General features: G+C 40.9%; 1 protein-coding gene across 4 annotated transcripts in view; it reads right to left on the bottom strand.

Moving 5' to 3' along the window:
- The window catches only part of LOC111156712 (receptor interacting serine/threonine kinase 1), a 39,420-nt gene extending 17,193 nt beyond the window's left edge, over positions 1–22,227 (bottom strand). The window contains exons 1-6 of one of the 4 annotated variants that reach the window (XM_022517756.1): positions 21,906–22,227; positions 10,745–10,964; positions 9,843–9,999; positions 6,732–6,869; positions 5,173–5,401; positions 3,273–3,422 (exon numbers count right to left, since the gene is read on the bottom strand). In XM_022517756.1, the coding sequence (XP_022373464.1) occupies positions 3,273–3,422; positions 5,173–5,401; positions 6,732–6,869; positions 9,843–9,999; positions 10,745–10,896 (826 nt within the window). In that variant the 5' untranslated portion in view covers positions 10,897–10,964; positions 21,906–22,227. Of the gene's footprint in view, positions 1–3,272; positions 3,423–5,172; positions 5,402–6,731; positions 6,870–9,842; positions 10,000–10,744; positions 10,965–18,874; positions 19,066–21,560; positions 21,860–21,905 lie in introns of those variants that run through there. The other 3 variants (XM_022517752.1, XM_022517753.1, XM_022517755.1) reach the window with 3 other exon arrangements.
- Positions 22,228–23,769: the final 1,542 nt, after the last annotated feature.

Raw genomic sequence — 23,769 nt, 5'->3', positions numbered from 1 at the left:
ATATTTAGTTCTGTGCTATTGTTCTTTGGTTATAAATTAAAAATTTTCCTTGACAATTATCGAAAAAAAAAATACCTAACACAGACTTAAATGTAAAACTGTAAGAATTTTAGGGGCGCCTGGGTGGCTCAGCGGGTTAAAGCCTCTGCCTTCGGCTCAGGTCGTGATCCCAGGGTCCTGGGATCAAGTCCCACATTGGGCTCTCTGCTCGGCGGGGAGCCTGCTTCCCCCCCCACCCCTGCCTGTCTCTCTGCCTACTTGTGATCTCTGTCAAATAAATAAATAAAATCTTTAAAAAAAACAACTGTAAGAATATTAGAACAAAACACATTATAAGATCTTTGAAAGCTAACCCTGACAGTGTTCTTAGGCTGGACACCAAAAATGCAATCCATAAGAGAAAAAATTAATGAACTAGAGTTCATCAAAAACTTTTACTCTGTGAAAGATGCTGCTAAGAGGATTAAAAAAAAAAAGCACTACATGTTGGAAGAAAATATTTGCAAACCACATATTCAATGAAGAAATACCATATAAAATATATAAAGAACATTCAAAATTCAATAGTTAAAAAGAAACAAGCAATCTAACTAGAAAATGGGCAAAAGTTAGTAAAGCAATATTTTACCAAAACAGATAGACAAATAGCAAATAAGCACAAAAAAAGACATATTCAATATCATTAGCCATTGGAGAAATACAAATTAAAACCACAGCAAGATATCACTACATACTTATCAAAATGGCTAAAATGACATAGTGACAATATCAAATGCTAGCAAGGATACAGAGAAACTGGATCACTGGTGGTTCACACTGCTGCCAGGAACATAAAATGGTACAACCACTGGAAAATAGTGGCAAAAAAAAAAACCCCACAAAAAAAAAAAAATCATGAAACTACTGTACAACCTAGCTATCTCACTCCTGGGTATTTATTCCAGAGAAATAAAGACTTATATTCACACAAAAACCTGTAATATTAATATTTACAGCAGTGTTCATTGTAACAGCCAAAAACTGGGAACAAAGCAGATTTCCTTTGAGGTGAAAATAAACTAACTGTGGTACATCCACACCATACAAGGAAAAGCAACAAATCATTAATAAACACAACAGCCTTGATGAATCTCCAGGGATTTATGCTGAGTGGCAAAAAGTCAATCCTGAAGTGTTTCCAAAAAGTATTTTATGATTCTATTTCTATTTATGTAACGTTTGAGAAATAACAACAACAAAAAAAATAGAAATGGAGAACAGATCAGTAATTGACAAAGGTGAAGGAGGGGGGTGGGGCTGGGGAGGAAAGTGGGTGTAGCTATAAGAGGGCAATATAAGGGACTCTTGTGGTGATGGAGATGTTCTGTATCTGACTATACCAATGTCAATATCCTACTTGTAATACCATACTATAGTTTGACCAGATGTTATCATTGCGGTAAACTCAGTAAAAGGATAAGGAATATTTCTTATTTATTTTCTTTTCTTCTTCTTTTTTTCCCTAAGATATTATTTTATTTATTTGGCACAGAGAGAGAGAGAGAGAGCACAAGCAGGGAGAGTGGCAGGCAGAGGGAAAGGGAGAAGCAGGGTCCCCATGGAGCAGGGAGCCCAATGCAGGGCTTGATCCCAGACTCTGGGATCATGACCCGAGCCAAAGGCAGAGGCTTAATTAAGTGAGCCACCCCAGTGCCCCTGTTTTGTTTTGTTTTGTTTTTTTAATAAAAGATTTTTAAGTAATGTCTACACCCAACCTAGGGCTTAAACTTACAACCCCTGAGATCAAGAGTCCCACACTCTACCAACTGAGCCAGCCAGTATCCTTCTGTGTTTTTCTTACAACCACATGTATATCTACAATAATCTCAAAATAAGAACTTTAATTTTACAAAAAGTGAAAAAGGCATAAAACAAGAGAAAAGACCAAGTCAGGAGAAGATTGGCCAACTAAAAGAGTAAGAAAATAAGCAAATAAACCAAAGTACCCCTTTAATCCTTGGTGGTAGTTGGAGGTGGGGCTTTAATTCTGTTTTCTCATAGCAAAAATGGGCTACTAAATGACTTCTTGCTATTTATTTTTTGCTCAACTGATTGTCTTTCCTCTGATTTCCATGTTTCCTCTGCATCTAGGATCTTAGCAAGATCCTAGGTAACCTAGGGGAGTGGGAAGAAGTGCAAGGATGTGACAAACATCCGTGTCCCCTTCCCTCTTCCTCTACTACAGGCCCAATCTAAATGAGAACATACATTTCCAAGGATGTTAGCTACACAAAGGGAGAGAGAAGAAATAATAGAAGCTAAGAGACAAAGAGGCCAGTGGAAGCAACCCAAGTATCCACTGACAGATGAATGAATAAAGAAAATACAAACCACGGAATACATATCATCCAGCGATAAGAAGGAAAGAACTTCTGACACGGGCTACAACATGGAGGAAGCTTGGACATTATGCTGACTGAACTAAGCATGGCACAAAGAGACAAATACTATATGATTCCACTTACATGACGTACCCAGAGTAGTACCTTTCTGTTTATGTAACAATAGAAATAACAGAATAAATTCAGAGAGATGAAAAGTTAGAATGGTGGTTGCCAAGGGCTGGGGGGAGGGGGATGGGGAGTTGGTATTTAATGGGTACAAAGTTTCAGTTGAGGAAGATGAAGAAGTTTTGGAGATGTGCGGTGGCGACAGACGCACAACACTGTGAACGTACTTAATGCCATTGACCTGTACACTTAAGAGAAGGTTAACATGGTCAATGATGTTACGTATATCTTAACACAATTTTTTTTTTTTAGAAATTTTTTTTTTTTATTTTTTTTTTTAATATTTTATTTTTTTATTTGACAGAGATCACAAGTAGGCAGAAAGGCAGGCAGAGAGTGCGGTGGGGGGGGGGCGGGGTGCGGGTAGCAGGCTCTCCACTAAACAGAGAACCCGATGTGGGGCTCGATCCCAGGACCCTGAGATCATGACCTGAGGCGAAGGCAGAGGCTTAACCCACTGAGCCACCCAGGCGCCCCAATCTTAACACAATTTTTAATAAGTTAATTATGAAACAAAAAAGAAATAAGAGCACATTGTAGGCCTTCATGCTTTTGACAGGGATGGTATTTTTTCATTGAACAAAATGTTTGAAATCTAGAAAATCAATTTAAAATCACAAGTGGAACTGAGTTTTCTGAAAACTTAAAGCAACTTCTTGATTATATCTTCCTAGGAAAAAATCACCTCACTGGCAATGTACAGGTCACAAAAGATGCCCTTACCAGTAAATGTTGGCCGAATGTCTGGTTTCGCCTCCCAGCACTGCTTCATGATGCTGATTATCTCCTCTGGGCAGTATTCAAGGATGTCTTCCACATTTGGCCTGTTCCCAGATTTAATGCATATTATCAACTGCTCTTCACAGATCGCATCTATAAAGCAAAGAAGGATTTAAGTTGACTTTCTCCTCGGGTCCTGCATGTCTCAGGTAGGGAGGTGGTAGAACTTGGACAAAGCTGCTAATCTCTCTCTACCAAGGCTGTGCTTTTAGGCCAGGTGCCTCATCCGATAGGGTCAGAAGACCCCCTGACAAGGCACTGACATAGTCTACTGTCCAGATGATCAAACAACATTTAACCTTGGCAAGGAGAGACAGAATTTATCACAAGGTGGCCGCCTGGTAGAACAAATAGAATATATAAATAAAACCAATGGCATACTCCAGATTTTAATACAAAAACAAATATGGTATAGCTCTTACCTGTAAGGAGCTCAGTCTATTGAGAGTGACTGAGAATACAGAGTGGTAACTGCTATTCAAGGAGTACACAGGGTTCTTCTAACACAACCATGACTAGAAGGTCAGAGAAGGCTTTGCTGAGTCAAGAAAATAAGCAGGATTTATCCATGTAAAGAATCAGGAAGGAGGACTCAGAGAGGATTCCAGGCTAGGGAAGCAGGATATGAATAGACTGGAAGTCCCCGAAATCATCATGTGTCCCAGGAATTATGAGTAGTTCACTCTCACTAGACATATTGACCAAGGAAAGAGAGATAAAGAATAAGGATAGAGAAAGACAGAAAAGCCATATCAGAGAGGGCCTTGTATTCCATACTGAAGAATTTGAACTTTATCCTGAAGGCCCAGGGAGCCTTGGAAAGATTTAAATAGATGAGAGATGGTCATACTTGCCTTTTAGGATGACCAGCTTGGCTGCAGTGTGAATGGGGAATGGCATGAGCAGGCTTCAGCAGAAATACGGAGGGTGTGACCAGCAGAGTCTGGTGGGGGTAGAAGTGTATGTATACCTTGAACTCATAGATTTTGATGCCTGATTGGATATGGGAAACAAGGGGTAAAGCTGAGACTGAGATGCATAAGGTTTCTGGTCCAGCAACTTGGTAGGTAGATGGTGATGCCATTTTCTGAACATGAGAAGAGCAAAGCTGAGTGGACTACAAAGGGAACATGGAGAAGATGAGTCTATTTAGGGGATGTTGCTTTGGGGTTCCTCTGTTAAGTGTAATGGACAGAACAGATAAGTGGATATCCAGGCCAGGGCTAGAGATAAGAGATTTGAGTGGCAATGGGTGATCATTAAACCAGGGGAGCTGATAATCACCCAAGAAAATGGAACCAGAGAATGTCCATTAATCTGAAGAATGACTACTTCTGTATCTGTTCTCCTACATGAACCATGTCTTTTCTCACCTCTTCATTCTTAATTTGAATTAAAGTGCCCACAGTAAGTACTGAAAAGAAATGATTCTCGAGTAAGGGAGCAAGTGAATGAATCAAGTATGAAGTACAATGTCTCATAAGCAGAAGCAAGCAAGCTTTCTTGTCCAGGAAGAATCCCGGAATTTTATGGCACCTCCCGAACTCAGATATATCGTCAAGTCTCCTACTTGTCCTGTGATCCCTGATTCCCAAACTGAAATTACTTTCATGCAACCTCATGGTGTTGAACACCTACTGCGTTCCAGGCACTGTGTGGGCAGATACTGGTAAAGTAGCATTGAAGAAATCAGATATGGTCCCAGACCCTGTGTAGCTTATGGTCTAGTGGGTAAGAAAGACATTAAATGAACAGACATGATAAGTCTTAACTGACTTCATTGAAGGCCACTATTTTACTCAGCAGGTCTGATTAACACCTCACTCCTCTACAAATGTCTTACTTTCATAGGGCTCCTTATTAGCAAATATTGCCCAAAGTACTATGCCAAAGCTGTACACATCTGACTTCTCCGAGGGCTTTGCGTTGATGTCATTCAGATGCTCAGGGGCCATGTAGCAAAGGGTTCCACCGTTTTTCTTAGAGACTCGATTCAATTTCCTCTGCTCGTTATGTTCCTCTTTAGTCAGTTTACTCCACATCTTAAAGGAAGCAACACCAAGATCAGCTATCTGCAAGAGATCAAACCAATGGGATTGTTCTGTGAGAGCCACAGGCAAATCAGACTTGTCTTTAAATTTGGGGGTTAACTAATAGATGGGAGGTATAGTGGATTTCCAGAAATTTCCACTAGGTAGAGCAGCTAATTCTGAACAAATTCATAGAAACTTTGTGCTTCCTCAACTAGCTGGACAATGTCCCCTAAGAAATGTCCATGTGAAATTCTGGTATCTCAGAGTCTTAAGCAATAAAACCATGGAATCTGCTAGTGGGGTTAGGGGCAGGGGAGGGGAGAGAAAAAGCAGAAGTCATTTCTGACATGAACTACAGCAAAACATGTTTATTTGAATTCCTCATTTACTCTGCATGTTTTTTCAACTATTTTGGGGGCTAGGAAGAAAAGGTATTTTCTTCTCAGCAGATTTGTACAGCCAATGGTGACAACATACCACACCTTTAGTTTTCCCAAAGGGTGTCCCGAAGCCCATGGATGCAAGATTCTAAGGACTCCAAAGTCCTGAGGAGAAGGACTGCAGTGCTAATTGTTTTGAGTGGGTAGCCTGAACCTAAGAGAAGATGGGATAGGAAAGGGGTGGGGGGAACAGAGAAGAAAGCAAAATGAAAAATACAAAGGTCAGACACAGAACAGAGAGAGGAGGCAAGGGCAAAAGTGTGGAACAATAGAACAATACAGTTAAGAGGAAATCAAAGATGAGAGTTTCACTTTCACCTCTAGGAATCCAAGCCTATGGGTATGGGTTTTGGCATGTGATGATCTAAAATCCCCAGATTTTAACATAAGAGATACATAAGAGATGTTACTAATGTAAAGAAGGAACCTTCTTTCAATGTTGTAGGAATAAAATCTGTCCAAGACTAGAAGGAAGTGTTAGAAGCAGAATCTTGTAGTGGAAAGATGCCTGCATAAGCAGTTCCTGAGTTCTCCCCCAAGTGCTGCTTCCCCTTTCAGATTCTCGTGCTTGGATTCCTGCTGCCAAAACCAATTAGATGTGATGTTCCACCTAGTTAAGTTTGCTCTTGAGTGAACAAAAGGAAAACCTCTTCCCCTTGTTCCCTTTACTACAATGGAGTAAGTTACAGTTTAAAAATAAAAAAACTGATAAAAAATGTAGATGAGAGTAAATAAATAAGTAATATGAACACCATCAAGTCCATAACTTTCTTGTCAATGCTCAGCAGAACCTTCCAGCACCACTGTTGCCAGCTCTAAGCTGAGTGAGGTCTTCCTTTAGGGGTCTAGCAGGTACAGAAGTGGATTTACAATGGAGAATTAAAATTAAATCACCCCAATCTTCTAGAAACCTTCAGATTATGATTTACCTTAATGTGAAAGTCATCATCAACGAGGATATTTTCAGGCTTTAGGTCCTTGTGTATTATGCCTTGTCCATGTAAGTAGCACATCCCTTCAATGATCTCCATAATTATCCTTCCTTTTAGAGAAAGGGGGATACTGACCTAAAACAAGTGACATTAAGTCTATGAAAAGGAAAGGTAAGTCAAACGGGCCAAAGCAACTGTTTTATTCCAGAGTAGTGGGGTCTGAACCAGAGGATATACAGATCTTTCTCAGCATACAGTGGGGATATGTCCTTATAAACACATCATACATCCTCAATATCGTAAGTCAAAAATGTGTTTAATATATCTAACGTACTGGACATCATAGCTTAGCCTCGTCTACCTTAAGTCTACTTAGAATGCTTCCATTAGCCTTAGTTGGGCAAAATCATCTAACACAGAGCCCATTTGACAATAAACTGGTAATTATCTCATGTAATTGACTGATACTGAAACAGCAGGTGAGAAAGTGAATGGCTGTGTGAGTAACAGAATGGTTGTGAGGATGTCAGTTGTCCCCCACGTCATCACGTGGCTCATTGCCATGGCCCAGCCCCACAAGAAAGGATCATAATGCTGCCAGCCCAGGAAAAGATCCAAATTCAAAATTCGAAGTATGGTTTCCACTGAATGCCCATTGCTTTGCCCATGATAAAGTGAAAAAAATTTTAAGTGGAACCACAGGTTAGGGTCCATCTGTAGCTACCAGGAGTCCTTCTATCATGATCTGCAGCCCTGTCATCGTTTTAAAAGAAGCCCCCTTTGAAATAAAGATTTCATTCCATGTGCTAACAGTATTAATGCTGTGTTCTGTCATGTAAAAATAAAACTTTCATGCCAATATGGTAATATATTAAAATGCTATAAAATTAAGCCCTTTGGGTGCCTGGGTTGCTCAGTTGGTTGGGCAACTGCCTTCAGCTCAGGTCATGATCCTGGAGTCCCGGGATCAAGCTCCGCATCGGGCTCCCTGCTCGGTGGGGAGTCTGCTTCTCCCTCTGACCTTCTCCCCTCTCATGCTTTCTCTCTCACTCTCTCTCTCTCAAGTAAATAAATAAAATCTTTAAAAAAATTTTTTTTAAATTAAGCCCCTTGAGAGAGGAACACGATGATGATTAGAATATATGCATTTTTACTACCTAGCATAGTGCCTAGAATTGTTGTTGAATGAAGGGATAAATAAATAAACAAAAAAACAGGCATTTTCCACAGTGCATTAATATATGCTACTATATACTAAATGGGTGAACAATGTCACAGCAGTGTGTAGATGAAATAATACTGAGAAAAAAGAATACAAGAGATTCTCAGTGTGCTCACACTGATTACAAACATAGAAAGATTAACATGTGAGATATCATGATGTGAAAAGAATGCGGAAGTGAATTTACTAGCTATTTGGTAATCTGTTATCAGATACTTCAGGTCTTTGTAAATTCGCAAGTCATTCTTACTTAACAATTGTATTCTAGTTACACAAATACCAACGTTTAATGTAGAGCATTCCAAAACATTAGTTTTGCTTAACACTGAAAAATGCAAACTGTGTGCACGCACACGTGCAGTCTCTGGTTTACAAACGGGCTGTTTCCTAAAAATTTATGTTGGTTGTTGGTAAATACTAAAGTTTAAATGACGGAAGTTAGAATCTCAAGTGAATCCCCCCAAACCATATTTAAAACCCACAATGTAGCTGAATTGGTAGCCTGATCACCATCATCCAAAAAAGAGTTAGAGATTTTCCCTTCTTCCTTGGTATACTTTTGGACTTCGGAACAAATTCTGAACAAGCAAAGGAAATCCCCTTCACATTCCCCGCTCTGCTTTTCTCCCTCACATCCTCCTGAATTCCTCTGGAGACCAAACTAGTTCACCTTATCTTCACATCATCCTACAGGATGCCTTGTGTCACACAGGATTTATCTCCCAATCAAGATGCCTACTTACTTCATGCAGCAGCTGGTCTCGCCTAGTTTGGGCGAGAAGAGCAGTCTAACTCAATTATAACACAATGTGTATCAGTGAACACCTGTTACCCTTCCCACAGCTGTCTGCGAGAGATGTTTGGGGCTTAGAAGACCTAAAGAACAGACATAACCTCAGGCAGTTGTAGAGTGAGGGAGAAGAGCTGTAGGGTGAGGGGAAAGGGGGGGATATTTGCCCTACAGACTGCCACAGCCCACCATTCCTACATGCAATCTATGCTTTGGCCAAATCCAGTTGTTTGCAGTGTCCCAAATTTGGCATATTCTCTTTGCTTTGCCATTCTCTCACCGGAACACATGTTCCTTAAATCTCTGCTTGTCCTTCAGGCTTTGGCTCAAGCATCCCCCTTCTGGAATCCCTTCTTATCTATTCCACACCGAAGCGAGCACCTCTCCCCTGTGTTGCCAACAGCATGCTGGGAGATGTCTACCAAAACACTATTTCGCCATACTGTTCCCTCCTCAGCTGTCCGTGGTATGTGTCTGTTCTATTTGCTATTGCCTCCCCAGCAACTAGCACGAGGCCTTGTCCTTAATAGGTAGATAAACGCTAAAAAATGCTTTATTAAAGTGATGTGGTTTGCATACACGATTTTTCTTTTATTGTAAGTCTTACTTATCCAGTGTTGTTGCCTCTGATGTTCTATATTCAGCCTCTAGGTTTCTCCGTTGGCATCAAAGAGCAATCACTAAGATTCCGTCTCCACAGACAGTCACGTCTAGTGTACATCCTTCAGTCAGTCGGTCAGCTCCTGGCTACCCAGCAGGCATCTGCCTCGGGTCAGACCACGGGCTTCTGGAAGACAGTGCCTACCCCTGAACTATGGATGCTGGAGTGGCTGACCAAGGCCAGCTCCAGCACTAAGACACAGGGGGACCCCCCTAAAGTGAGGGGTACAGACAGCTATCTGCAACGACTGACAGGAAAGCAAGACCACCTTCTGGGCAGGGAAAGTTCAGGACCTTTTCACCCGGTATTGACTTCAGAAAATCCAAACTCACAAGGGGGTTATTTGACACCAACAACTATGACAGTGAGAACTATCACAGAAGAGCAGCGCCCAGGGCGCGGTGCGGGTCGAGCACGCAGCGAAGCCCTCTTTACCTCCGCCTTCAGAACGTGCATCAGGTTGCCCTTTTCCATGTACTCCATCACCAGGGAGTAGTTCCCTTCTTCTATGATGACGCCCAGCAGCTTCACCACCCGATTATGCCTCAGCCTGTGCATCATCTTGCCCTCCTCAAGGAGGGACTCGTTGTACCTGCGGGACAGAAAGGTGCTGTCAATATGGGCAGAGTTCGCACCCTCATCCCTTGTGCCCCCAAGAAATGCAGGACACGCCTCCAACGCATCACACGCTGGTGTTGATGCCTGTGCGTGCCCTGATCTCTTCCAGGCCCAGACAGTGGGCGTCCACAGGTAGAGGAATTTTTCAGTCCTTCCCAGTGATGGGTAGCGAGTGTTCAAGAAACATCAGAGCAAAGAACGAATGAATGTGAAGCATGTGGAGAGCCACAAGGAGAGGCAGCCTGAACAGATGGCATAAGAGAAAATGCAGCCTCTCTTGGTAACGACTCTGGAAAGAAAAGAGGGAAGTGAAACAAATCTACCAACTGCTTTAAAGAGAGGGCTTCTGGAACTTCTAATTAATGGCCTACCTTTTTTTTTTTTTCTATAGGTAGGGCTGGTCCCCTCCAAAACGCTGTAGCAAGTACAGGAGTCTATCTCCTTCCCTTTCTCTAATTCCTTCTCTTCGCTTCTCTTCCACTGTCTGTTAGCTGGGAGCTTTTTGCTAACCAGCCTCAGAATCCCCATTTAGCAGTACAGGGATAATAATAACCAGCTCTCAGCGTAATTGGACGAAAAGTGTGCCCACTGACACACCGCGGTCTGTCTCCTTCTAATGCCTGGGCCATGTTTATTCACTGCCCTGCCCTGCATCTCCACAGTAATTCTTCCCATGGCCAGCCTATAATCTGGCCCAACCACCTCTGCTCCTGACTCACTCAGTGCGCTTGGGTCCCGTGTACACCTTTTTCAGTATTACGAGTCCATGGCATCTGTGTAAACACAGAGACACCTTTCCGAAACCCCCGCTGTCCAGGTACTCCTTCTCCAATAAGTCACTAGTTTTCATCTTAATGTCATCCAAGGACATGGTTGGTTTCCTTGTGAATCCTGAGAATGTTCAGAAATGCACCACTTTTTCCCACTCAGAGCTGTGCCCTGTGAAACAAAACAAAACAAAAACAAGAAGGAATCTCAGTGCAAAGAGTCATTATCCAAAAAACTTGCAAAGTTCTACCATGTGCTTAGTGTGCCTTAATTTTTTTTTTTTTTTGAGGAGACATTGTAAGATGAACTGTTCATCATATTTTCAAGAATCACAGAAAACCACAAGTTTTATTCCTTTAAGCTTCCATTTCTGGCAACATGGAGAAACAGAAAAATTTTAAAATGTCCCTACTGCAAAAGACCTATCTGTATAGGATAGCATAACACAAACATCATTCAGATGCACAGATAGGCCCAAGAGAAAGGAGAATTAACTCTATGACTAAAAAAAGAACAGGCCCTGGGCCTAGGGCAGTGGCCCACATGGGGGCTGCTTTGGACTGAATGTTTGTCATTTGTTCATTTGTTGAAGCTCTAACTCCACTGTGATAGTATTAGGAGGTGGAGTCTTTGGGAGACAATTGGGTCATGAAAGTGAAAGCCTCACAAGTGAGATCAGGGTCCTTATAAAAGATATAAGAGCGCTCTCTCTCTCTCTCTCTCTCTCTCTGCCCCCACTATGTGAGGATACAAGAAGTGGACAGTCCTCTGCAAACCAGGAAGCATGCTCTCACCAGACACCGAATCTACTGGTACCTTGATATTGGACTTCCAGCCTCCAGAAATGTGGGAAATAAATGTCCATTGTTTAAGCCCCCCAGTCAATAACTTGTGATAACTTGTGATATGTGTCAATAAATTGCTGAACTAAGACAGTGGCCCTGTTGTGCAAGGCCAATCTTGACATCCAAAGGTCAAGGTCTAAAATGCAGCCAGGGACAGGAGACGAGATCATGGCATGCAAGAAAAGAGGGTTGAAACAGAGATACCCGCCCCCCCCCCCGCCGCCCCGCGAACACAGCACTCATCAATGAAAGGACCGACAGAGGAAAAGCTAGTCCACTAGCAGAGGCAATTGCTTGTCTTAGATAGGACATGGGGTGTAAAAAAAAGTCTCGAAGTGAATTCATAAACTTGGGCCTGTCTTCTAATAGACTTGGGCTTTGAATTTCTATTCCTCCTATGGCTGAAATTGCCCAAATGAAGAACTTTAAAAAAAGAAAGTGGCTACGGGCTCATGATATCACTGAATTAAGGGTAAAGCAAACAAACACCCTCAGGGAAGACCAGACAGAATTCCCACAAATAAATTCTAACTTAACATCAGCTCCTGTTCCAAAATTATAAAGCACAAAGTTCAAACGAGCCAAATCCAGCAGATACAAGAACAGTCTCAGGCACTAAAGAATTTCAGAGTATTGAATACTCTTAGAAAATAATAGGTTTTAGATAATTATGAACATAAAGAATGAATTTGAAGAATATGAAAGAACAATGCATTATCTAAAAAGAATAGAAAGGTATAAAAACGATGAGGATTTGGAGAATTTGTACATAAGTGCTATGAAGTCTACACTGTATACGATCCCAAAACAGATCTGTTTGCTTCTCGTTCTTCCCTTCTTCCATTCATTTTCCCCAAACTGAACTGAAGCATAAAAACCCATGAGGGACCCTAATGAGATACCATTATGCACCTACCAGAATATTAAAAAGGCTGACACCACCAAATACTGGGGAAGATAAGAAACAACTGGAATTCTCATACATTGTGAGTGGGAATATAAAGTGGTACAACCACTTTAAGAAAAGTTCTGGAGGTTTCTTATAAAACGAAACATACACCTCAACTATGGCTAAGCAATTCTAATCCCAAAAGAAATGAAAACATATGTCCCCAAAGACTTCTGTGTTGTTCGTTGCAGCTTTATTCAGGATAGCCCCAAACTGGAAACAGTGATGCATCAATAGGAGAATGGATTTAAAAAAAAAAATAAAAAGATCGTATATTCGTACAATGAGTTACTACCCAGCAAAAAAAGCAATGAACTACCAATACGCACAACAACATCGATGAATCACAAAAGATGCTAAATAAAAGGAGCCTAGTACAAAAGAATACATACTGTACAACTCCACCTATGTTAAGCTCTTGAACAAAGTAATCTGTGTTGGCAAAGGAGCACTTTTCCAGAACAGATAGCCCAGGGACAGGGTGAGGACTGCATGGTTTGGAGCAGGAGGAAACTTTCCGGTGTGATAGTACTACTCTCCCATCTCGGTGGGGGTTAGGGTTACACAGGCATAAGCATTTGTTAATACTCAGTAAATGTACTGTAGGCAAATCTGGCATCAAAAGAAAAATTGGGGGATGCCTGGGTGGCTCAGTCTGTTAAGCGTCAGACTTCAGCTTAGGTCATGATCCCAGGATTCTAGGATTCTGGCACCGAGCCACGCATCAGGCTCCTTACTCAGCGGGGAGTCTGCTTGTCCCTCTGCCTGCTGCTCTCCCTGCCTGTCCTCTCTCTCTTGCTCTCTGACAAATAAATAAATAAAATCTTAAAAAAAGAAAAAAAGAAAGAAAAAGAAAAATTTGTAAACATACTGAACTCTAGTTAGTGGTATGCATACTGAAAATATTTCGTAGGAAGATACGGTATTGATATCTGCAATTTACTTTGCAGACAGACTTGTGGATAAAGAGTGCGGTAAACAGATATTCTGTAATAAAGCAGACCGAATAAAATAATATTGATGGTGGACACATAAAAGTTACTGTAAAATTTTTTAAAATTTGTTTCTACATTTCTATGTTTATTTACTAATTTCCCCCATATATTCCTCACCCAGTTCCTAATTGTACATATGTCAAAACTAAAATACCAACATTGTACATTACTACTAACGAAACACCCTATTTGATTCTGATATTACCCATTTTTTTTTTACAAATGCCCTTTTTCTGTTCTAGGATCTGACCCAGAATACTACATTGCTTTTTGTAGCTCATGATTTTTTAATTTTTTAAAACCTTTTGACTCCCTTCCCCCATTTCTCCCAGCCCCTGCCTCTGGCAACCCCCAATCTGTTCTCTGGATCTATGAAAGATTCTACATATTTAAAAAAAAAAAAAAAGATTCTACATATAAGTGAGATCATATACAGTATTTATCTTTCTGACATTTCACTTAGCATAATGCCCTCAAGGTTCATCCATGTTGTCAAATGACAAGATTTTCTTTTTTACTGCTGAATTTATATATATATATACACACATCTTCTTTATATATTCATATATTGGTGGACTTTTAAGCTATTTCCATATCTTGGCTATTGTAATTGATGCTGCCATGAACTTAAGAGTGCATATGTCTCTTTGAGTAAGTGTTTTTGTTTTCTTTGAGTAAATATTTTTTGAGAAAGTTTCATACTGTTCCATACTTCATACTGTTCCATACTTCATACTGTTTCCATAGTGGCTAAAACAATTCACATTCTCACAGTGTACAAAGGTTCCCTTTCTCCACATCCTTGCCAACACTGGTTATCTTGTCTGTACAATAACAGCAGTTCTAAGAGGTGTGAGGTGGTATCTCATTGTGGTTTTGATTTGCATTTCCCTGATGATGAGTGATGCTGGGCATCTTTTTATGTGTCTGTTGGCCATCTGGATGTCTTCTTTGGGAAAATGTCTATTCGGATCTTCTGCTCATTTTTTAGTTGAATCTTTTTTTTTTTGCTATGAAGTTGTATGAGTTCTTTATATATTTTGGATATTAACCTCTTAACAGATATATGATTTGTAAATATTTTCTCCCATTCAGTAGGTTGCCTTTTAATTTTGTTGATGGTGTCCTTTGCTGTGAAGAAGCTTTGTCATTTGATGTAGTCCCACTTGTTTATTTTTCCTTTTGTTGCTTTTATTTTTGGTGTCAGATTCCAAAAATCATTGCCAACACCTATGTCAAGGAGCTTATTGCCTATGGTTTCTTCTAGAATTTTTCTGGTTTTAGATGATACATTTAAGTCCCTAATCCATTTTGAGTTAATTTTTTTGTATGGTGCAAGATAGTAGTCTAGTTTCATTCTTTTGTATGTGGCTGTCCAATTTTCCCAACATGATTTCTTGAAGAGATTGTCTTTTTCCCATTGTATATTTTTGGCCTATTTGTCATATATTAATTGACCACACGAGTGAGTTTATTTCTGGGCTCTCTATTCTGTTCCACGGATCTAATGTCTCCTTTTATGCCAACAGCACACTATTTTAATTACTATAGCATTGTAATAAAGTCTGAAATCAGAGCGTGTGATGCCTCCAGCTTTGCTCTTCTTTCTCAAGATTGCTTTGCTGATTCAGGGTCTTCTGTGGTTCTATATATATTTTAGGACTGTCTGTTCTATTTCTGTGAAAAATGCCATTGGAATGTTAATAGGGATTGCTTTAAATCTGTATATTGCTTTAGGTAGTGTGGACATTTTAACAATATTAATTCTTCCAATCCACGAGCATGGAATATCTACTTATTTGTGCCTTCTTCAATTTCTTTCCTTAATATCTTGTAGTTTTCATTACACAAATCTTTCACTTCCTCGGTTACATTTATTCCTAGGCACTTTCTTTTCCTTTGATGCATTTGTAAACATAACTATTTTCTTAATTTCTCTTTGGTAGTTCATTATTAGTGTACAGAAACTCAACAGATTTTTGTACATTGATTTTATATCCTATTATATTATCAAAAATCACTTATTCTAATAGTTTTTTGATGGAATCTTCATGGTTTCCTATATATATTATCAAATCTCCTGCAAATAGTGACAGCTTTGCTTTTTTCTTTCTAATTTTGATGACTTTTATTTCTTTTTCTTGCCTAATTGTTGTGGCTATGACTTCCAATATTATGGGGTTTTTTGGACATTTTTTTTCAAAGATTTTATTTATTTATTTGACAGAGAAAGAGAGAGAGAGAGTACAAGTAGGGGAAGCAGCAGGCAGAGGGATAGGGAGAAGCAAACTTCCCGCTGAGCAGGGAGCCCGATGTGGGCCTTGACCCCAGGACCTGAGCTAAGGCAGGTACTTAACTGACTGAAACACTTAGGTACCCGACTTCCAATATTATGTTGAATAAAAGCGGGAAGAGTGGGCATCCTTGTCCTGTTCATGATCTTAGAGAAAAGCCTTTTAATTTTTCACTACTGAGTGTGATGTTAATTGTGGTTATAAAATCTTTTTAACTTCTCACTTCAACATTTTTCATAATAAAGTACTGGGAAGCAGGAAGTTTAAAAAAGAAAGTAATTGAGGGATTTCTGAAAATGTCTGGCCTGATGGTAGTCTTGTGTAGTGGCCTTTGGCACTCTGGCTCAGGTTACCACCTGCACCGTGTACAAAGGCTGTGGGCAGACCATGTCACTCCAGCAAAGCTCACATATCAGCAAAGTACTCAACCCTATGGACCATCTTTCTGTAACGTGAGACATTGCCACACAAGAGGAATCGGCCTCTGGAAAGAAGCATATCTATGTATGGGGTAGACAGGGGGTGGGGGAGGCTACCCAGATAAAGGCATGGAGGATGAGATGCAAAGGGCAGTGATGGCTCTGAGGCAGGCACTGATGGAGAGGTAACAGAGCCGTATCACTATGGAAAGAACACAGGCCTTTCTTTTGTGAGTATGAACTGTAGCTCTGTAATGTATTAGCCCCATGACTTGTGTAACTTCAAAAGCCTCAATTTCCTCATTTCTGAAAGGAAAACAGATTTGTTCCTTGCTTAAAGGTTCTGGCTATGTTTGGACCAGCTGCCCTCACTTATCCACATTTCTCCCATTTCAATGGACTTTGAGAATGCCAGTGTGCTGCTGGGATCCTCTGCTCAGCAGTTCTCTACTGATTCATCCTTGTGAGAATGGTAAGGGGCGGGGGGGAGATGGTGTAATTTGTTCCACTCTTCCCTACAACCCTCTAAAGGCACATTCTTCTCCAGGCTCATCCTGCTCATCTTTCAGATCTCAATGAAGTGTCATTTCCTCAAGGAAGCCATCCTAGGTCTTCCCATCAGACATTCTCAGAGCACCCTTAACTTCTCCTTTAAACAGTTAAGATAGCTGTAATTTGAGAATTACTTCTAATTAATTACACAGGAGGCAGGAAACTACCTTGTATACTGTCTGTATTGCCTAGGGAAAAAAAAAAAAAACCCGGACATAAGGCAGGTTTTGTCCTAAGCACTGATCGGGAACAGGACAAACATGCCTATTGTAGCCACTTGTATTCAATGTAATGTTGGAAGTCGTAGCCACAGCAATTAGGCAAGAAAAAGAAATAAAAGGCATCAAAATTAGAAAGAAAAAAAGCAAAGTTGTCACTATTTGCAGAAGACATGGTATTATATATAGGAAACCATGAAGATTCTGTATGTCCTAATCGATCATTAAATGGGTATTTTTTTTTAAAAGAAACACTTAATTGTCCAAAAATAAAGGATAGGGAAAATTAATTACATGACACTCATAAAATGGAATATCATATAACCATTCAAAATTATAGGTAAAAATAAAAAATATATTTACAGGTAGATGGCACATATACATATACATATACACACAGGGGGGAAAAAAGACACCAAAATGTTAGCAAGGATTATATTTGGATAGTAGGATGATTCTTACTTCTTCTGTACACTTCTACCTTTTCCAAATTTCTTACAATAAAGATTAATTACATTTATAATTTTATAATAAAACTTATTTCTTTAAAGGCAATAATTACTTCACTCAGTATTTCTTTAGTCAAATCAGAGACTATGAGACAGATTATTTACAACAATGGTCCTGGCAACATTACACACAATGGCAAAAACATGTAAAACAATTTACATACACAGAAGAGAGGATAAGTTATAGCCCATCCATACTCTGAAATACATATTGCAGTTTTCAAAAATACTGTTGTATATGACCTTTTAAAAAAAGGCTCAGAGAGTAAAGAAACAGGAAGGAATTAAACTGAAATATGCCATCTGAGTATAAGATTTCAACTTTTTTGAGGAGTTCTACTTGCTCACTCTCCTTCAGCCAAGATCTTGTCTCCTGGAATTTGCCAGGACCAACTAGGATTTGCAGTGCCTCCTGCCAGCATGATGGATCTCAGGGCAAGGAGGCCTCCTGCTGATTCCATTGCACTTTGTGAAGTTGGCTCCTGACCCAAATCAGTTCTCCTCTTAGTCTTGCAGTTTGCTGGTTTAGCCTGACTTCAATCTTACGCACCTCTTGCATGGTTCCCAGTGATTTCTTTTGCTTTTACCGCTTTTGATCCTTTTCCCCCACCATGAACAATTCAACTTTTATAAGCACTGAATATCTTAGGAAGGTCTTGAGTGGTTTAGATACCCAACAGTCTCAAAAACACTGAATGTAGGCAGGTAAAAAACCACCTTATAAAGCCATGTTACAGAGTAATTAACAAAAGCACACTGCCCTCTTATATCATCTTATGTTAACTAATTTCAACTAATAATGTAATCATGCCCATTTTAATGGAATTTCTTAATTTTTTTTCATAAATGGATGTTAATTCAGGGACTCAAGAAAGCAAATTTTGTCCACTGAAATTCATTCACAATTTCAAAAAATTTCACAAATTTCTAAAATGTCTTCTAAGGCAGATAGTCTATATACCAAAATACTCACATCTATATTCAATTTTGTTTGTCAATTATACCTCAATAAAACTGGGGTAAATACAAATAAATAATACCAAGAACAACTGGCAGAATTATTTCCTGATACTAAGAGATAGGATGGTAGTTACTATAAGACAGAAAACAGGAGATCGTGAATGAGAAGAGAGAGGCACAAAAGGTTTGGGAATACTGGCAATGTTCTTTTCTTAATCCGGGTCATGTTCACTTTGTGATACTTCATAGAGCTGTACAATTATGAAATGTGCATTTCACACTGATTGTTATACTTTAACTTTAAAAGTTTTAAAAAGACTTTAAAAATATTCATACTTACCTTTCAGTGATAGAAGACTATTTCTCAATTTTTCAATGATGATCATATATCAAGAATTAGAAAATGTCAGTTGCCTACCTATCACTGCCTTCCTTTCCCCTGCTAACAGAACTCTGATTTTACTTAAGTATCCGACGTGGAATTCTCGAAGATTCTTTGGTTTTAATGGCTTGATGCAGATAAACAAGAGCTGTGAGTAAGGAAGAACCAAAAGAAGAGTAAAGGACAGGACTAGAAGAGTTCAACCAGGTATTATCATATATGTTAGCATATTATGACCCCATGAAGTAAGGTTTTTTTTTATCATCCCAATTCGGAAATAAAGAAACTAAAATCTGAAGAGTTAAATGATTCACCTAAAGTACCAGATCCTGGCACTGAACCTTTGTTTCTTCATTCAAACTTCCGCAATCAATTTGCCCACACATACATCTTCTCTAGATAGCGGAACTATAATCTTTGTTAAAATCCCATTCAAAGACTTAATCTTATTACCTTGCTCACCTGTATTAAATGAATATGCTACAGTCAGAAACATGGGGAATGCATAGGCCAAATTTTTAAAACATAACAAAATATGTGGTTCAAAATCAGTATTTTTTTTTAAAGATTTTATTTATTTGACAGAGATCACAAGTGGGCAGAGAGGCAGGCAGAGAGAGAGAGAGAGAGAGAGAGGAGGAAGCAGGCTCCCTGCAGAGCAGAGAGCCCGATGTGGGACTCGATCCCAGGACCCTGAGATCATGACCTGAGCTGAAGGCAGAGGCTTAAGCACTGAGCCACCCAGATGCCCCCTCAAAATCAGTATTTTACAGGCAAATGCAGTCGATCATTTTTCCGGAATAAAATATCCAACCAAAGTATGGGAACCTATATATATATATTTTTTCAAGTCCCAGATAATATTGATGATATTAACATATTATTAATTAAAAAGCACCAAATAGTAATTTGCCATTTTGGAAACTGATATTTTAGGAATAATATTCATTCTTAAAAGTGCAACATATTGGGGAGCCTGGGTGACTAAACTGGTTGGGAGCCTGACTTTTGACTTTGGCTCAGGTCATGATCTCAGCGTTGTGAGAATGAGTCCTGCATGGGGCTCCAGTAGGCAGCGGAGCCTGCTTAAGATTCTCTCTTTTGCTCTGCTCCTTCCGCCCCTCTAAAAAAGTGCAACATATCTCTGCTGCTCAATATAGTGCAGAGGAAAATGAAAATTAAAGTAAATCATCACTACTGTTTTATTAGTAATAATTAAAATGATACACCCTAAATTTTATTTGTTTTTTTAAAGATTTTATTCATTTATTTGAGAGCAATCACACATTAGCGGGGGGAGGGAGAAGCCTGCTCACCGATGAACAAGGAGCCCATTGCGGGACTCAGTCTTAGGACTCTGGGATCGTGATAAGAGCCCAAAGCAGAGACTCAGCCAACTGAGCCACTCAGGTACCCCATACACCCTAAAGTTTTTAAACAAACTTAGTCTTCACTTTTCTGTGTTTAGAAGAGCAGCAGTTTTCCCCATTTTTAAAAAGATTTTATTTATTTATTTGACAGAGAGAGACACAGCGGGAGAGGGAACGCAAGAAGGGGGAGTGGGAGAGGGAGAAGCAGGCTCGATTTGGGGCTCCATCCCAGGAATCTGGGATCATAACCTGAGCTGAAAGCAGATGCCTAGGGACTGAGCCACCCAGGCACCACATTTTTAATTGACTACAATTTCCTCCTTCCTCTGGCATCTACCTGGTGTTTACAAAATGCAGATCAACTACTAAGTCACTCTATGTTCCAAAGGTTACTTGCGCCTTGATTTCTTCAGGTGTAATCAAGGGAAGACTTAACAGTGGTCTAAAGACCCAAGGACTTCTGAAAAAAGTTGGTTGACTGTAACAGACTCGAGCTTTGCCAAGACACACAACAGCTCAGGGCAAGGAGGAGCCAAATGATCAGCAAGAGGCGAAGAAATAACCGTCCCCCCCACCCCTGGAGTTTTGTCAGATGCTTAGGAAAGGAGGATGTAGCTTAACCTCTTCAAACTCTAACGAGATTCTGCAGTACTTGGTAAAAGCAAACGCCACTGACTACCTGAGAGGTCTTTAGGGTTATGACATTCATCCCTTTTGTCGTTGTGGCAGTGTATCCCTCTTTCTCATTTGCCAGCTCACATCTAAGATTATGCGGAAATGCTTTGCAAAATGCTTTTTCTCTGCGATTCCCGCGCGCGACCCCAAGGGCAAGAGTAAAAGCCCTTTCAAAGGCTTGGTACGTCATCCTATTACGAGGAGAGCGTGTGCCACCGTATCTTAATGATACTGTAATAAAAATCCATCACCGCTACGAAACTGATAGCAACAACCCAACGCCATACCGTCCTCCTGGCCCGAGGCCAGGTCGGCGCCCTCGGACGGAGTTAACACCTGGTGGGAGAGAAAGGAGCGCAGCTGGGCTTTTGACAGTTCTGCAGCTCACTCAGGGAAATTCCACGCGTATAGCCGGCCGCCCTACTTCCGGGAATACCGACGCCTTTCCCACAACTCAACTTCCCCCTCCGCCGCAAGCCCCGCCCACCAACCGAAAGGCCCAATCAAGGGTGGACTTCCGGTGAACGCCGTCCCCGCCCACCGCCCGCCAGTCTAGTCAGGAAACCCCACCCCCACCTGGAAGCTGGTCGCGAGCGAACCTGGCTGTGGCCGCCGCTGCCTCCGCGCAGACGCGCCCCGAGTTATTTACTTTCGTTTCCGCGGCAAACTTCCCGAGGCCTGGGTAAGGAAGGAAAGAAGCAGCGGTGGGAGGCTCCGGAATTACTCCGACGCCGCGACAGCCTCGCCGGGACAGGCAGGGGGCGGACGCCCGAGCCTGACACGGGGGTCGCCGGGAATGGAGCTCGTGGAGCTCGGGAAGGCCGAGCTGCGGCCGCGCCCCTCTGCGCGCTCACCGCGCCCGGCTCCGTGGGCCCCGCCGGTCAGTGCGCGTCCGGCCGCGCGGCTCGGGCTCCCTGCTTGCACGGAACGGCGGGCTGGCGCACCTCGAGACGGGGGCCGGCCAAAACCGCCGCTCTCCGGGAGCTCTGGTCCGGTGTCCGCGCCCTCTGGGTGTCGAGTGAGCGCTCTGGGGCCGGCGGGAGGGCGTGGACTGCTCGCTCCGCCTCCGCAGGCTCCGCAATCGAGAAAGCAGAGGGCGCGCCTGCCCCGCGGCCAACCGTGCCTTGCACCCAGATTTTAAAATTCTCGGAGATGTCACCCAGAGTATCATGGCTTTACTTTGTTTTAGAGTCAGCCGGGAGGCCAAAAGAGGACCTGTTACCTAATCATAGAAACCGCCGCCGCTGGGGAGAAGCAGCTTGGTTTAGGGGTACGCACTGGGCAGATTCCACCACTCCCCGCAACTCCCGCTCTGAGCTCTGCGCGTTATCAGCCCTACAGCTTTAGGCAAATTACCATTTTCTTATCTCCCCTCATCCGTGAAGTGGGCATAATCGCGCTGTGGAGGAAGAAATGTGATACTTATCTTGCAACCCTTTAGAATGGTGATTGGGAAGTGTCAAGCAAAATGGGAAGTGCCATAGGGTTATATTAGAAAGCAGGCCGTACATACATGATTACATATTGGAGAAAGATAGGCAGTTGACCACTGAACATCAGGGGTTTGAACTGCACGGGAGCACTTGTAGGCGGATATTTTTGGGTAGATACAGTAGAGTACTCTAGATGTATTTTCCTCGTGATACTCTAAACATTTACATTTCTGTAGTTTACTTTATTGTTAGAATACAGTATATGATATATATAATATATATAATATATAAATTATGTGTTAAATTGACTGTTAGTGTAAGGCTTCCAGTCAACAGTAGGCTATTAATAAAGCTTTTTGGGGAGTCAGTTTTATGCTAACTTTCAACTGTGTGGGTTCGGTTGGTTCCCCAACCCCTGTATTCAAAGGTCAAATGTATACTTCAAGAGAATAAGAAGCCACAAGCTGGAGAAAATATTTGCAAAAGACATCTGATAAAGGACTGTTATCCAAAATATACTAAAAATTCAACAATAAAGAAAGGAGCAACCCAATTAGAAAAAGGGCAAAAGATCTGAACAGACACCTCACCATACAAATGACAAACATGGGAAAAAGTGCTCAGCATTACAGGTCGTTAGGGAATTGCAGATTTGAAACAACAGTATGATACCACTACATACCTATTAGAACGGCCAAAATCTGAAATACTGATGATACTTGTTGGTGAGGATGTGGCGCAACAGGAATTCTCATTCATTGTTGGTGCGTGTGCAGATTGGTACATCCACTTTGGAAGAGAGTTGGGCATTAAAAGCTGAAAATAATCTTACCATTCATATGGTCCAGAAACCACATGGCTTGGTATTTACCCAAATAAGTTGAAAGCTTATGTTTACACAAAAATCTGACATGAATGTTTATAGCACATTTATTTCTAATTGCCAAAACTTGAAAGCAACCAAGATGTTCTTCAGTAGGTGAATATGCAAAAACACTTGTCCATCCATACAATGGAATATTATTCACTAAAAAAAAAAAAAGCCATCAGGCCGTGAAAATGCATGGAGGAAGCTTAAATGTTTATTTCTAAGTGAAAGCTAATCTGAAAAAGGTACATAATAAATGATTCCAACTATATGACATTCTGGAGAAGACAAAAATACCGAGGCAGAAAAAATCAGGGGTTGTCAGGTTTGCAGGGAGGTGGAGCACAGGATTTTTAGGGCAGCAAAACTATTCTGTATAATGCCATAATAGTGAATACATTATATATTGTCAGAATCCACAAAAGTACAAGAAAAAGTGAAACGAGATGTGAACTATGAATGGACTTTGCATGATAATGTGTCAGTGTTGGTTGATTGATTATTAAC

The sequence above is a fragment of the Enhydra lutris genome, unplaced genomic scaffold (genome assembly GCF_002288905.1).
Source record: "Enhydra lutris kenyoni isolate GAN:26980312 unplaced genomic scaffold, ASM228890v2 scaffoldscaffold48, whole genome shotgun sequence".
Taxonomy (NCBI): domain Eukaryota; kingdom Metazoa; phylum Chordata; class Mammalia; order Carnivora; family Mustelidae; genus Enhydra; species Enhydra lutris.
This window is presented reverse-complemented; position numbering and strand designations above follow the sequence as displayed.